The following is a 15,758-nucleotide window of genomic DNA, read 5'->3' as shown; positions in this document are numbered from 1 at the left end:
AAACGATCTGCTACCGCATTTGCTTCCCTGTAAATTTTTACCATCTTGACTTCCCAGCTTCTATTGATAAGATCACGACAATTCCTCACCAAATTAGCAACTCTAAAAACTCCTGCACCTCTACCTGCAAGTAAATCTAACGCGAGTTGAGAATCCGTTTGAACTTCAATCTTCTTCCACCCTGAATCCCATGCTAATACTAAAGCATAATATATTCCCCATAGCTCAGCTTCCATTGCTCCACAATTGCCCAAAAACCGTTGAAAGCCCAAAAGCCATCTACCTTCATTGTTTCGAAAACAACCTGCACAACTTGCCCTTCCTGCTGACAACAATGCACTACCATCGGAATTCACTACCACCCAGCCTGTTTCTGGCGGCTTCCACCCAACATACTTCAAAGACCGGCCTCTCGGTCCAGACCCAGCCTGCATCGAAAACCTCCATGCATGAACATATTCTTTTGCTCGAAGCTGAATAAAGGACGCATCAATAGTATCCTGGTCATTATTCTCATTAAAAACCAACAAGTTTCTTCGCTTCCATAACCACCAAACGACCGAACTAAAAAGCACATCCCATGGTATTCCATTAGCCAATAACCCTACTTTTTCTATATTAGCAGATAGCCATAAAGGCACATTCAAAATATCAAAAAATGGAGAAACGAAATTGGTAGGTAAAAGGGAATTCCAAATTTGTTTCACATGTTGGCAATCTCGTAGAGCATGCAAAACAGATTCACTTGCAACTCCACAAAGAGGACATAAATCATAATCAATAAATTTTCGCTTTCGGCGTTGAACATTAACCATGATTTTCTCATGTGCCACTTCCCACAAAAACACTTGAATTCGCTGTGGCACCCTAACCTTCCACAGCCCTTGCCAATCCATATTAGATCCTGACACTTCTGAATAAAACGTGATGATCGCTGGATTTCTTCACCCCGGTATAAAGGCCAGGCCCATGAAAATAGTCCATGATCCGAAGGCTTCAATATTCCCCTCGAGAGCCAGGTCCAGCCCGCTCAGTCACAGGGCCGGACTCCGCCTAGACTCCTCAATCAAACCGGCCCAAATCTCTCGGCCCAGTAATCAGGCCCTCACCAGGCTCAACTTCAGCCCTACCATTCAACCCAGCCCGGAAAGGGGAAAATGACCAAGATGCCCCGCTGGTAGGTCCTTCCGCATGCGTATCAGAGGAGAATCATACGTATCAGAGGAGAATTAATGGCCGTTACGCATGGAGCAGGCGTCTGACACATCCGTACATACGGAGCTAGGCGACAGAAGACAGCTAGCATTGTGGCAGAGAGACAGATATATATATCACGGTAGAAGCCACGCAAAGGGAGGCTCTCTTCTTCTTCCTTTTCCTTCCTGGACACCATTGTTATTCTTTCTGTAACCCTTGCCTAAATATACTACTCTGAGCCATAAAATCTGACTTGAGCGTCGGAGGGCCTCTGCCGGGGCACACCCGGTAGGCCCCTGACCATTCTTTCTTATTTTACAGGTCCTTTCACCAGGTAGAACATGGAGAAACCCATCAGGGAGCCCAACAAGAAGGGACCCAGAAGAAAACCAGATCTATCATGGACCAGGAAGAGGAAAATATTTATCAAATGGCGCCGTCTGTGGGAAAACGAAGGGGACCTTTTCGTCACCGGAGTTCCTAAATCCACCCATTGAGATCCATATGGAGGTATGAAAGCTTATACGAAAAAGAAAGATGGAGATTTACAGTAATCCAGCTGAAAAGAAAGACCCAGCTGGTTTAAGAATATCTTGACAGTCTCTTAATCTTCATTTTCCTACCCTCGTTGTTTATTTTAACATTTATTAAATATTATCACTACTAACTTTTTCTTTGAGATCTGACGAGGTGAAACTTCAGATCGAAGTGCTTGCCTGTAAGTATAAATTTTAATTTTTTCTGTAAAAAAAAAAAAAATGCATAATATACATATTTATTGAAATTGTGAGGTCGGCCGTGTATATATATTGTAAGGGTTGGATGGGCAGGTTGGCTGTAAGATTCCAAGTCAAAAAAAAAAAAATAAATAAATAAATAAATAAATAAAAATAATATATATATATATATATATATATATATATATATATATATATATATATATATATATATATATATATATAGAAATAGCAGGAGTGAAAAGAGCTCGAGCTGCCAAAGACGCGCCGACCTGAGGAGGAAGCTGCTGGTCTGGTCAAGACCCGACAAATGAGGTCGGGGTGATGTAGAATTGGACCAGATGTGAAGGCATGATAGAGCTGACACCACGTCTGCAAGGGAAGAAACCACAACCTTCAAGAATTAAAGCAGACACCACCACCAGATGATCAACTTTTGAGTGGGAAGGCTCCAGCAGACCACGCTCAACAGGTCGGAGGAAAAGCTCAGACAAGTCGAAAAAGCGAAATGGGAAAGAACGACTTCAACAAACCAACAAGAGATTCCCAATAAACATCGCGAACCCGACTGGGCATTGAACCACATGAATAAATCAGCTCATGCTTAATAGTTGACAGACCCAAGCTTGAGATTGAAATCGTGAAGTCAGATAGATGTAAGCTTGGGGTCAAAGCCATGTTGGAGGATGATCCCGCATTCCTGGTCGGATGGCCAGACTGCCTTCAAGATTTGAATTAGCAAGTTAGTGGGTCAGAATAGCAAGACAGGAAGGAGCTCGGCAAATCCGACGACCACAGCGATAGATTGCTCGTTCAGGTCGGATCTGTGCTCGAGCTCAGAATTGTGATCGAGCTCAGAGCTGTGTTTGTGGAAAGCTGGCGAAGCACAAAGATGGCTCTGTCATCGGCAAATTCGACGACCACACTCATTCAGATCGGATCCGTGCTCGAGCTCAGATCTGTGACCGAGGTCGGAGCCGTGTTTGAGGTCGGGCTCACATCCCAGGTCGGGTGAGATAATGTTACCGAACTCATATTCAAAGGCGAAGTAAAACAGATGAGTATTTACAGAGCAACCTCGATCGATCAAGCAATGCTCGAACTGTCCCAAGGCCGCGCCAACGAAGTGCTAGACCGTCCATCTATTGCTGTCGGAAACTGCGTAAATGGAACTTCCCACCTGTGACATCCACGCCTTCGTCATCTCTATTACCCGCTGTTACAGTACTAAATCTTTTTAATTCGCTTTCTCTGGATTGTTGAGGTGGGGGATTGAGCTCGGCCACCTGAGTCCGGTGACCTGAGAGGTCTAAAAAAAAAAAAAAAAAAAAAAAAAAAAAAAAAAAAAAAAACGGTCAGAGCGGATTGCTCGAGCCCTGGACCACCGGTTAAGCCGAGAGCTTCCCTTCAGCTTCCGAGGCTGAGGCTTGTCGTCTGAGGCAGAACAGGCTTGGGTAGTGAGAAAAGGCAGCGTATGGAAGTTTGGAAACCACGCCAACAAGGGTTACACATTCGTTAACTTCACCGACTCAAGAGCCGTAGGGAAGTTTCATGCCGCAGTTCACAATCAGCGTTGGGAGCTTTTTCAACCAACCAAAATTTGTGAGATAGCCAGTGCAAGACTCCAGGGAAAAGAGGGGCTGGTGAAGCACTCTCGGAACTCAACTTTCAAGTGTGGAACTAATGATTATTCGCCAGTATGTTTCAGCCCACCCAGAGATGGTTCAAGGGTTATAGTGAAGCAAATGATCATAGGGAAACGTGTCATCATCTCGGTGTTGCTCAATCGCTTATTAAGAAGGGCCACACAAAGGTCAGCTTCTCCATTTATCATAATTCAATTTTTGAGTAGCAATTTCTATTTTATATTCGTAAAGTTCAGTTAAAAATAAAATATGATAAATGAAAACTAATTAATAAATTACGGAGTGAATAAATAAAATTAACTAGCCATATTTTAAGTAACATTTATACACTCAATTAAATTATATATTTTTAGCAAACGCTAAGATGTTTTCAGTAACATCAGACTTCCAATTATTATTATTATTTTTAAATATAAATACCTTAGAATATCAGGTCTAATTATAAAGCTTAAATCTTAGAATAAAATTTTCATGAGCATACAGATATATGCTCAGAGGCATACTAGCTTAGGGGAAAAATTTTCGCTGCTAGTTAAGAGTAGCATGAATACCCTAATAAAAGGGATTATATATTTAAACATATTGCTTTTGTAAAGTAAAATCTTGGAGAAGTTTACATATGCAAATATATTGTTCATTGCATCTTTGGAATCACATGAGATAATACTTGCATGCATCTGAAAGATGAAACCGAATGACATGTGCGACATATTATTGGTGAACATTATTAAATTAACAACGAGCATCCGCGTTATATACGCTCTGTGCAAGCTTTTATTTTGCAGAAAAATTCTAAATCTCGCCCGAAGACCCTGAGACATAGAGACCTCAGAGGTAGAAGACCGGGATCCCCAAGATCTCCCGGATTCAAGACCGGGATTCCCAAGATCTCCCGGATTCAAGACCGGGATCCCCAAGATCTCCCGGATTCAAGACCGGGATCCCCAAGATCTCCCGGATTCAAGACCGGGATCCCCAAGATCTCCCGGATTCAAGACCGGGATCCCCAAGATCTCCCGGATTCAAGACCGGGATCCCCAAGATCTCCCGGATACAAGACCGGGATCCCCAAGATCTCCCGGATTCAAGACCGGGATCCCCAAGATCTCCCGGATTCAAGACCGGGATCCCCAAGATCTCCCGGATTCAAGACCGGGATCCCCAAGATCTCCCGGATTCAAGACCGGGATCCCCAAGATCTCCCGGATTCAAGACCGGGATCCCCAAGATCTCCCGGATTCAAGACCGGGATCCCCAAGATCTCCCGTATACAAGACCGGGATCCCCAAGATCTCCCGGATTCAAGACCGGGATCCCCAAGATCTCCCGGATTCAAGACCGGGATCCCCAAGATCTCCCGTATACAAGACCGGGATCCCCAAGATCTCCCGGATTCAAGACCGGGATCCCCAAGATCTCCCGGATTCAAGACCGGGATCCCCAAGATCTCCCGGATACAAGACCGGGATCCCCAAGATCTCCCGAATACGAGACCAGGATCCCCAAGGTCTCCCGAATTTAAAACCGGGATTCCCAAGATCTCCCGGATACAAGACCGGGATCCCCAAGATCTCCCGAATACGAGACCGGGATCCCCAAGGTCTCCCGGATTTAAAACCGGGATCCCCAAGATCTCCCGGATACAAGACCGGGATCCCCAAGATCTCCCGGATACGAGACCGGAATCCCCAAGGTCTCCCGGATACAAGAAAAGAAGACCTCACTGAGGTCCTAGCAAAAGAAGACCTCAACAAGGTCTTGACAAAAGAAGACCTCACTGAGGTCCCACCAAAAGAAGACCTCAATAAGGTCTTGACAAAAGAAGACCTCAACAAGGTCTTGACAAAAGAAGACCTCAACAAGGTCTTGACAAAAGAAGACCTCACTGAGGTCCTAGCAAAAGAAGACCTCAACAAGGTCTTGACAAAAGAAGACCTCACTGAGGTCCTAGTAAAAGAAGACCTCACTGAGGTCCTAGCAAAAGAAGACCTCAACAAGGTCTTGACAAAAGAAGACCTCACTGAGGTCCCACCAAAAGAAGACCTCACTGAGGTCATAGCAAAAGAAGACCTCAACAAGGTCTTGACAAAAGAAGACCTCACTGAGGTCCTAGTAAAAGAAGACCTCACTGAGGTCCTAGCAAAAGAAGACCTCACTGAGGTCCTAGCAAAAGAAGACCTCACTGAGGTCCCACCAAAAGAAGACCTCAATAAGGTCTTGACAAAAGAAGACCTCACTGAGGTCCTGACAAGAGAAGACCTCAATGAGGTCTTGACAAAGGAAGACCTCAATAAGGTCTTGACAAAAGAAGACCTCACTGAGGTCCTAGTAAAAGAAGACCTCACTGAGGTCCTAGCAAAAGAAGACCTCAGCAAGGTCTTGACAAAAGAAGACCTCACTGAGGTCCTAGTAAAAGAAGACCTCACTGAGGTCCTAGCAAAAGAAGACCTCACTGAGGTCCTAGCAAAAGAAGACCTCACTGAGGTCCCACCAAAAGAAGACCTCAATAAGGTCTTGACAAAAGAAGACCTCACTGAGGTCCTGACAAGAGAAGACCTCAATGAGGTCTTGACAAAGGAAGACCTCAATAAGGTCTTGACAAAAGAAGACCTCACTGAGGTCCTAGTAAAAGAAGACCTCACTGAGGTCCTAGCAAAAGAAGACCTCAACAAGGTCTTCACAAAAGAAGACCTCACTGAGGTCCCACCAAAAGAAGACCTCACTGAGGTCCTAGCAAAAGAAGACCTCAACAAGGTCTTGACAAAAGAAGACCTCACTGAGGTCCCACCAAAAGAAGACCTCAATAAGGTCTTGACAAAAGAAGACCTCAACAAGGTCTTGACAAAAAAAGACCTCAACAAGGTCTTGACAAAAGAAGACCTCACTGAGGTCCTAGCAAAAGAAGACCTCAACAAGGTCTTGACAAAAGAAGACCTCAACAAGGTCTTGACAAAAGAAGACCTCACTGAGGTCCTAGCAAAAGAAGACCTCAACAAGGTCTTGACAAAAGAAGACCTCACTGAGGTCCTAGTAAAAGAAGACCTCACTGAGGTCCTAGCAAAAGAAGACCTCAACAAGGTCTTGACAAAAGAAGACCTCACTGAGGTCCCACCAAAAGAAGACCTCAATAAGGTCTTGACAAAAGAAGACCTCACTGAGGTCCTGACAAGAGAAGACCTCAATGAGGTCTTGACAAAGGAAGACCTCAATAAGGTCTTGACAAAAGAAGACCTCACTGAGGTCCTAGTAAAAGAAGACCTCACTGAGGTCCTAGCAAAAGAAGACCTCAACAAGGTCTTGACAAAAGAAGACCTCACTGAGGTCCCACCAAAAGAAGACCTCACTGAGGTCCTAGCAAAAGAAGACCTCACTGAGGTCCTGGCAAAAGAAGACCTCACTGAGGTCCTAGCAAAAGAAGACCTCAACAAGGTCTTGACAAAAGAAGACCTCATTGAGGTCCTAGTAAAAGAAGACCTCACTGAGGTCCTAGCAAAGGAAGACCTCAATAAGGTCTTGACAAAAGAAGACCTCAACAAGGTCTTGACAAAAGAAGACCTCAACAAGGTCTTGACAAAAGAAGACCTCACTGAGGTCCCACCAAAAGAAGACCTCACTGAGGTCATAGCAAAAGAAGACCTCAACAAGGTCTTGACAAAAGAAGACCTCACTGAGGTCCTAGTAAAAGAAGACCTCACTGAGGTCCTAGCAAAAGAAGACCTCACTGAGGTCCTAGCAAAAGAAGACCTCACTGAGGTCCCACCAAAAGAAGACCTCAATAAGGTCTTGACAAAAGAAGACCTCACTGAGGTCCTGACAAGAGAAGACCTCAATGAGGTCTTGACAAAGGAAGACCTCAATAAGGTCTTGACAAAAGAAGACCTCACTGAGGTCCTAGCAAAGGAAGACCTCAATAAGGTCTTGACAAGGAAGACCTCAATGAGGCAGAAGACACTCAATGAGGCAGAAGACCTCAATGAGGCAGAAGACCTCAAAGAGGCAGAAGACCTCAATGAGGCAGAAGACCTCAATGAGGCAGAAGACCTCAAAAGAGGCAGAAGACCTCAATGAGGCAGAAGACCTCAATGAGGCAGAAGACCTCAATGAGGCAGAAGACCTCAATGAGGCAGAAGACCTCAAAGAGGCAGAAGACCTCAAATGAGGCAGAAGACCTCAAAGAGGCAGAAGACCTCAAAGAGGCAGAAGACCTCAAAAGAGGCAGAAGACCTCAATGAGGCGGAAGACCTCAATGAGGCGGAAGACCTCAATGAGGCGGAAGACCTCAAAGAGGCAGAAGACCTCAAAGAGGCAGAAGACCTCAAAAGAGGCAGAAGACCTCAATGAGGCAGAAGACCTCAATGAGGCAGAAGACCTTAATGAGGCAGAAGACCTCAATCAGGCAGAAGACCTTAATGAGGCAGAAGACCTCAATCAGGCAGAAGACCTCAATGAGGCAGAAGACCTCAAAGAGGCAGAAGACCTCAAAGAGGCAGAAGACCTCAAAGAGGCAGAAAACCTCACTGAGGCAGAAAACCTCAATGAGGCAGAAGACCTCACTGAGGTAGAAGACCGGCAAAGATCTCAAAGATCTCCCGGAGCAAAAATAGCCAGAATCCCCAAGATCATCCGGTGCAACAAACAAAAACAACTCATAAAGAACATAGTTCTGATCTCACATAAAAGATTGGGGCACGGGACCATAAATGAAAAAGCTAAACTCCGACCTCCCAAAGGAGCTCAAGTCATCAGGTAGAGAGACTTTAATCTCACACAACAGCCAAAAGTACCAAAGCATCATGCCGATCTCAAGAAAACGAGCGCAGTACTGGTAAACCCGATAAGACAGACCGAATTAAGGCAAGGCAATTCCTAAGCAAACTGCATACCAAAATACAAAGCTAAACAGAGAATCAGGGGCAATCATGAGAGGCAACGACCTCGAGAATTGACCGCTCACACTAAACCAACTCAGCTGGCCTAGAGAAAGGTCCAGGCAACAAAGAGCCCGCAAAACGCTCGAGAGAAGACAACCCATAAATACTCAGGGGCAAAAAACATACACGAGAGTCCAACGCTCAAACAAAAATAATAAAAAGGCAAGAAAGGGATACTTTCGACAAGAGCAGTTCTCAGACCGCACGATCATGAATAGAGTTTAAAGATTTATCCCCTCACCAGTCATGGAATAACTGCTGAGGAGATAAAGGGGCAATTGATGATCGCTGGATTTCTTCACTCCGGTATAAAGGCCAGGCCCATGAAAATAGTCCATGATCCGAAGGCTTCAATATTCCCCTCGAGAGCTAGGTCCAGCCCGCTCAGTCACAGGGCCGGACTCCGCCTAGACTCCTCAATCAAACCGGCCCAAACCTCTCGGCCCAGTAATCAGGCCCTCACCAGGCTCAACTTCAGCCCTACCATTCAACCCAGCCCGGAAAGGGGAAAATGACCAAGATGCCCCGCTGGTAGGTCCTTCCGCATGCGTATCAGAGGAGAATCATACGTATCAGAGGAGAATTAATGGCCGTTACGCATGGAGCAGGCGTCTGACACATCCGTACATACGGAGCTAGGCGACAGAAGACAGCTAGCATTGTGGCAGAGAGACAGATATATATATCACGGTAGAAGCCACGCAAAGGGAGGCTCTCTTCTTCTTCCTTTTCCTTCCTGGACACCATTGTTATTCTTTCTGTAACCCTTGCCTAAATATACTACTCTGAGCCATAAAATCTGACTTGAGCGTCGGAGGGCCTCTGCCGGGGCACACCCGGTAGGCCCCTGACCATTCTTTCTTATTTTACAGGTCCTTTCACCAGGTAGAACATGGAGAAACCCATCAGGGAGCCCAACAAGAAGGGACCCAGAAGAAAACCAGATCTATCATGGACCAGGAAGAGGAAAATATTTATCAAAACGTATCAAACCCTGACTTAACTGTATATAAGCCAGAAGAAGAATGCTTCCACTCAAAACCATCCAAACACGACATATCATCAACTAAAGTAATTGATTGGAAATATAAAAGGATATCAGTAGGAAGAAGAGAATTTAAAATGTCCCAATTCCAGCCTACATTAGGAACCCAGAAATATCGAACACAAACCTGCATATTCAACTCAATCAACGGTTTAAGTGCAAAATTCCAAAGAGGCCCAACCGGAAGCCAATCATCCAGCCAAAATCTAGTGTGCATCCCATTATTCACATCTACAACTATCCCTTTTCGAAGTAGCTCCAAACCATAACAAAAAGATTTCCAATTGACTGAACCATTAGCTCGCTTAGCGACTTCCCAATGAACAAAACCCGACTCATATTTATTGAAAAGGCACCTAACCCACAAAGCTTGCGGATTCTTGTAAGCTCGCCAACACAACTTCCCTAATAGAGCCTGATTCATTTGTCGCATATTTCTGATGCCAAGACCACCTAACCGCTTCGGCAAGGACATTGTATCCCAATTAATCAGATGTACAGCTGGCTTCATATCCTTCCCATGCCAAATAAAGTTCCTGCATATTTTCTCTATTTCATTGCAAAGCGATACCGGTAAAAGAGCACTCTGCATCACAAAAATAGGAATAGCATTAAGAACTGATTGAACTAACGTTAGTCGTCCAGCTTTTGATAGAGCTCTCGCCTTCCAGCCATCAAGTCTGCCTCTCATTTTATCCAAAATACTACTATATGTCGAGACTGAAATCCTCCCATGAATAGATGGCACACCCAAGTATTTTCCTAAATCAGCAGTCAAAGGAATACCTGACCTTGAAGACAAAAGTGACGCCAAATCACTATCAACAAAAGGCGACAAATAAAGAGAAGACTTAGCTAAATTCACTTTCTGCCCGGAAACCTTAGCAAAGTCATCCAAACATGATAAAATCAAATCCAACTGTTCCACAGAAGCTTCTGCGAACAAAACCATATCATCCGCGAACATAAGATGAGAAATCATCGGACCATTACTCGAGATAGGAATCGGCTTCCATCTGCCTTGACGAACAAGCTGTTTAAACATTCTCGAAAGTTGTTCAATACACATAACAAAAAGATATGAAGACATTGGATCGCCTTGTCGCACACCACGAGTCGGTTTAAAAGATTCTAACTTCTCACCATTCCATAACACTGACATAGAAGATGTTCTAACACAATTCATAATATTAGAAATCCAAGCATCGGAAAAGTGGTAAGAACCCAGCACCCACTGAATAAAATCCCAATCTAGTCTATCATAAGCCTTTTCAAGATCAATTTTAATTGCCATAAAACCCCCTGATCGCTTAGACGTTCTCATAGTGTGCAAAACTTCTTGAAACACCACAATGTTATCAATAATTTGTCGGCCAGGAACGAAGCTACTTTGTTCCAATCCAATGAGAGAGCTCAAAACATCTTTCAATCTGTTAATCAACACTTTTGTAACAAGCTTATAAATCACGTTACATAAGCTAATTGGTCTGAACTGAGAAATAAATTCTGGACAAGCAATTTTAGGAATAAGAGTTAGCACCGTTTCATTAACTTCCTCTGGAAACTCCCTCCCGCCCAAGACCTCAATAATAAACGCTGAAACCTGTGAACCTACCGCAGACCAAGATTTCTGAAAGAAAACTGCTTGTAGACCATCGGGTCCTGGAGCCTTGTAAGGAGACATAAGGCGCAAAGCATCATATACTTCATCATGAGAAAAAGGACGATCCAGAAGCAACCGTTGAGAAGAAGAAAGAGCAGGCCCATCAGGTCTAACAAAATGGCTGCAGTCAACCGCCAAATCTTTCGAATACAGCTCCTGATAGTAACCGCTAGCAAGCTCTTTAAGTTGACTAGAATCTTCAATCCACACATTGTTCCCATTTCTCAGCTTGAGAATTTGTTGCTTCTTGCGTTTAATCACGGTAGAAAGATGATAAAACCTTGTATTTCTCTCACCAGAAACAATCCATTCCTCCCTGGATTGTTGAAACCAGTATAATTCTTCCTGCTTCAAAACATCTTCAAGCTGTCGTCTCAGATTAAATTCCAGCTTCACTAAACCTCTCGTTCGCCGGATAGCTAAGCTTTTTTGAACACCATCAATTCGACGGATCAACCTCTGCTTATTATGAAAAATATTCCCAAACTCAGATCGGTTCCATTGGCTTAATGAGTCTTTGGTTGATTTCAAATTATCAAATAAAGAAGTATTTTGCTTCCAACCACGGGAAACAACATCAACAAAATCTTTGTGAGCTGTCCAAGCCGCTTGAAAATGAAAACGACGAACAGAAGAATTTGTAACTCCAAAGCAATTCATAAAAATAGGACAATGATCAGAATGCAACTTTGGAGCATGAATAACTGTAGCTCTAGAAAATGTCATGCGCCAAATCTCAGTACACAAGCAACGGTCTAATCGAGCAGCTTTATAAGAAGAATTAATACCACCCTTACTCCAAGTAAAAGGGGTACCTTCAAAACCCAAATCAATAAGTGAGTTATCAAAAATCCATTGCCGAAAATCACTAGCCCCAATACTGTGAACATTAACATAGCCGGTTTGTTCATTCTCGCTTGTAAAAGAATTGAAATCTCCCAACAATAACCAACTTTTCTCACTTCCATTGAAACCCAGAACCGAATGCCACAAACGTCTTCGTAAACTAATGTCAGGGCTGGCATACACAAAACTCACTAACCACGAGTCCCCATTATCAAGTAACACATTGCATGTAATAAATTGCGGATCTGTCGACACAAGCGTTAACTTAAAAAATATTTCTGACCATAAAATCCAGATACCTCCACTGAAACCAAAAGTCTCGACACGAACCCAATTATCATAACCTAGCTGTTTACAAACATTATCAGCTGAATGGCCAGAAATTCGAGGCTCAACCAAACAAAAAATCTGAGGCTTATAGATACGATTGTCACAAGAATAATAATTTGATATACATAATATTTTATTGTAATTAAAATTTTATCACTTAATTAAAAATTATAAAGTATTTAAATAATTGACATTATTAAAATTTTTAAATTTAATATATTTTAATATTCATACAATTTTTTTTCTTTCGTTTATACCATCTACTATAAATCAAAAAGTTTTGAATTGCTATTGTAATTTTTATTTTATTAAATTTATTAATTATATTTTAAAAATTAGACAAAATGAAAGATTTAAGTCTATACTTTACAAAAGTTTATAATTTTATTATATATTTTAATAATTATTAATTAAGTCATACATTTTATAAAATATTTAATCAATTATATTTTACTGTTACTTAAATCATAATAATCTAACAATAAAATTACATAACTATCCACTGTAGTAATCCATTAGAAATCCTCACATTATCTGCACTCACAGATTTAATCTGGTGATAAATATATTTGAGTAAATCTGAAAAATTTTAAATTTTACTCTTAAATCTCCGTTTCAAAATAAGAAATTCTCACATTATCTACCGATCTCCAAATTAATTAAACCCTAAAAATAACCATTTTTTTATATTATATATAATACGAAATTAGCAATGTGAACCATTTCAGAATTGTGTTACACCGAAGGTATTTTAAACTTTCCCCTTATGAAGAAGACAAAGAAAATTACATTCGATAGAATGAGAAGAAAAAGAAATTACCGGAATATAAGGCTACGTTTTAGAATAATTGAATTTAGGAGGCAAGTGAGGATTTTTTTTTTTTTTTTAAATGTATTTTGTTGTTAGATATTGAATGTTGAAATTTCAATAGGGTTTAATTAGTTAAATGTCTAAAATATTGAGTTTAATCGATAATTTTCAAAATATAGGTAGAATTATAGAAGTAAATTGACAATAATTGTATTATTTTTTTAATATAAGGATAATTAATAAATGATAATTATTATTATTATTATTATTATTATTTTGAAATATATAATTATATGATTTCTTATCTATTTACTTAGTTAATTAAGACCTAAAATATAAGATATGTAATGGAAAAAGAGCTGAGAGAGGTCAACATTTTTATGTATCTAATACCATCGAATCTTATTAAAATGAGTTAGAGTAGTACATAATTGAATTTTGAGACGGATTTAAATTTATAAAATAATAACTTCTTATTTAATAAGTTTATAATATGAAATGCATATTTTTATAATAATATTTACATTTTTTATGGAGATTATTAATTACAAAATATATAATAATTAAAATATGTAAAAAAGGCTTTGGATATTAAACATACTAATCAAGTCTAGATGGAGTGATTTTCCCAAACCCATTGGCCCTTGCCATATCTAAATTTAATAAAAGTTCCAATGTTGTTTCCTTTTTTTCTTTTTTGAGAATAAGCAAGAAATTTCCTTAAGGATAGGTTAGTTGCTCAAACTCCCTAGTAACAGAAAACAGCAGCTTGTTTCATAGAGAATAAACTAATTAAGTCCAATGTTTTGGTGTTTGGATGTTGAATTCATACACCATATTGCATATACAAGTAATTAACTTGAGATATTAATAGCAAGAAATAAGATTTATATATGCACACCGCACCAAATTTACAAACTACAGCAAACAAGGATCACACTTTAAGGCATGCAGAAGCCTATGGCTGTGGAAAGCCTATGGCCATGGTGAAACCCACGTGTCCCATATTTGTATCTTGAATTTATGATGAACACATCTAGGTAGATTTTTCATTAATTAAGTTCTAAGAGCAAATGCAGACAACACAATCAGAAGCACGAACATGGCTGAGGTTATGAAGGAAGCCACCACAGCAGTGCTGCTCTGCTGGCAGAAATCAGTGAACTGTTGACATATTGCATTCCAATTTGCGTCTGAATTTCCATTATGAGCCAAGTAAACGATAGCAGCAGCAGCAGAAGCAGCTGCTATCGTCAGAGCCATAACCACCTGCAACATTATTATATATTATTAATTAATATTAGTGCAAAATGAAAAATCAGGCAAGTAAAAGCAGTTCCTGATATCTCATACTGTGTCGAAGATGACAAGGAAAAGCCTCGGTCCCACTGCATGAGGCCGGACGATGCATACTATAGAGAAAGGCAAGGAGAGTATGAGGTATCCGCTAGCTATGCCGTTTGCAAACACGAAAAACCTGCATATAATAATTAATTCAGGGTTATATACATAAACAAATTGTAACAGAGTTGGAGTTTTCAAATAATTCTGAAAGTACTATAGATTTTTTATGTAGTGTTTAACGAGATCATACATGAAAGTTGGAAGATCATTATACTCAGCATGGAACTGGAAGAACTGAGTGAAGAAGGGAAGAGTCTGTTCAGTGGTGCCCATAAGACTAGCAGCAGCTAAACCTGTTGCAATGGCACACAGCCTTAGAACGAAGTCAAAAATGGCAATACCCTTTTTCCATCCTCCTCGGGGCTGCTGACGGATAGTTTTGGTAGTGGCTACAGAAGGAGCCGGAGCTCCAGCAATGCCCTTTCCTTTAGGGTCGGTCTTTGGCTCTTGGATGGCGATTGTTGCTTCACCACTCTTCTCTGAGTCCATTGGAAGTTAAGCAGCTAGGGTCGAAGGGGAGCAGATTTTAATTATATTTCTTCAATAAAACTGAGGGCTTGGCACGAAATTCTCTGGAGGAGGGTGGTTTATATATGTGCGCAGATGCAAAAGAGAAGAAGAGATCTAGTTAATGGGTTAGCTATAAGAACCAGTTGAGGTGTTTGTATAACGTCACAGAGGAGTGGTTGTCAGGCAGCTAGCTTGCTCCACTTGTACCAAGGAAAATCTACGATCTTTACGTTATTGGTGGGCATAATTATGTTAAAAAAATTAATACCTAGAAAACTTTAATCTGCAGCCAGGATGTGGGGACTCTCAGTTAGTTTGAGTGGTGAAGATGTCAGCAGCAGTGAGCCCCAACTGTACATGTTTGCCAAGGAAGTGCATAATGCTTCAATTCATTCTTCTCTACCCAAATTCTTTGTCAGGGATTACGGATATCAGTTGGTTCAGCTAAAGAATTACACATGCATCTCGAACGAAAACTTGATCCATTAAACATGCCAACTCTAAATTATAAAATGATATAGAAAAGGCCAAAGCAGTAGGTTACCCCTGATAGGCCATCAAAATATCCAGGCTAATTCGGCATAATACGAGGGGATTTGGCATTAAAGCAGAAACAAACTTGTAAAAAGCACCAAACA

General features: G+C 41.3%; 1 protein-coding gene across 1 annotated transcript; it reads right to left on the bottom strand.

Annotated features, from left to right (window-relative positions):
- Window positions 1-14,077: 14,077 nt before the first annotated feature.
- LOC110627184 (casparian strip membrane protein 3) lies at window positions 14,078-15,630 on the bottom strand. The gene is made up of 3 exons (XM_021773455.2): window positions 14,801-15,630; window positions 14,560-14,683; window positions 14,078-14,475 (listed from the first exon to the last, which is right to left on the bottom strand). Exons 1-3 carry the CDS (start codon window positions 15,097-15,099, stop codon window positions 14,263-14,265), a joined length of 636 nt encoding a protein of 211 aa, XP_021629147.1. The 5' UTR covers window positions 15,100-15,630; the 3' UTR covers window positions 14,078-14,262.
- Between the last annotated feature and the right edge of the window lie 128 nt (window positions 15,631-15,758).

Source organism: Manihot esculenta, chromosome 11 (genome assembly GCF_001659605.2).
Source record: "Manihot esculenta cultivar AM560-2 chromosome 11, M.esculenta_v8, whole genome shotgun sequence".
Lineage (NCBI taxonomy): Eukaryota > Viridiplantae > Streptophyta > Magnoliopsida > Malpighiales > Euphorbiaceae > Manihot > Manihot esculenta.
Note: the sequence above shows the minus strand (reverse complement) of the source record. Positions and strands in the feature narration are given on the sequence as shown.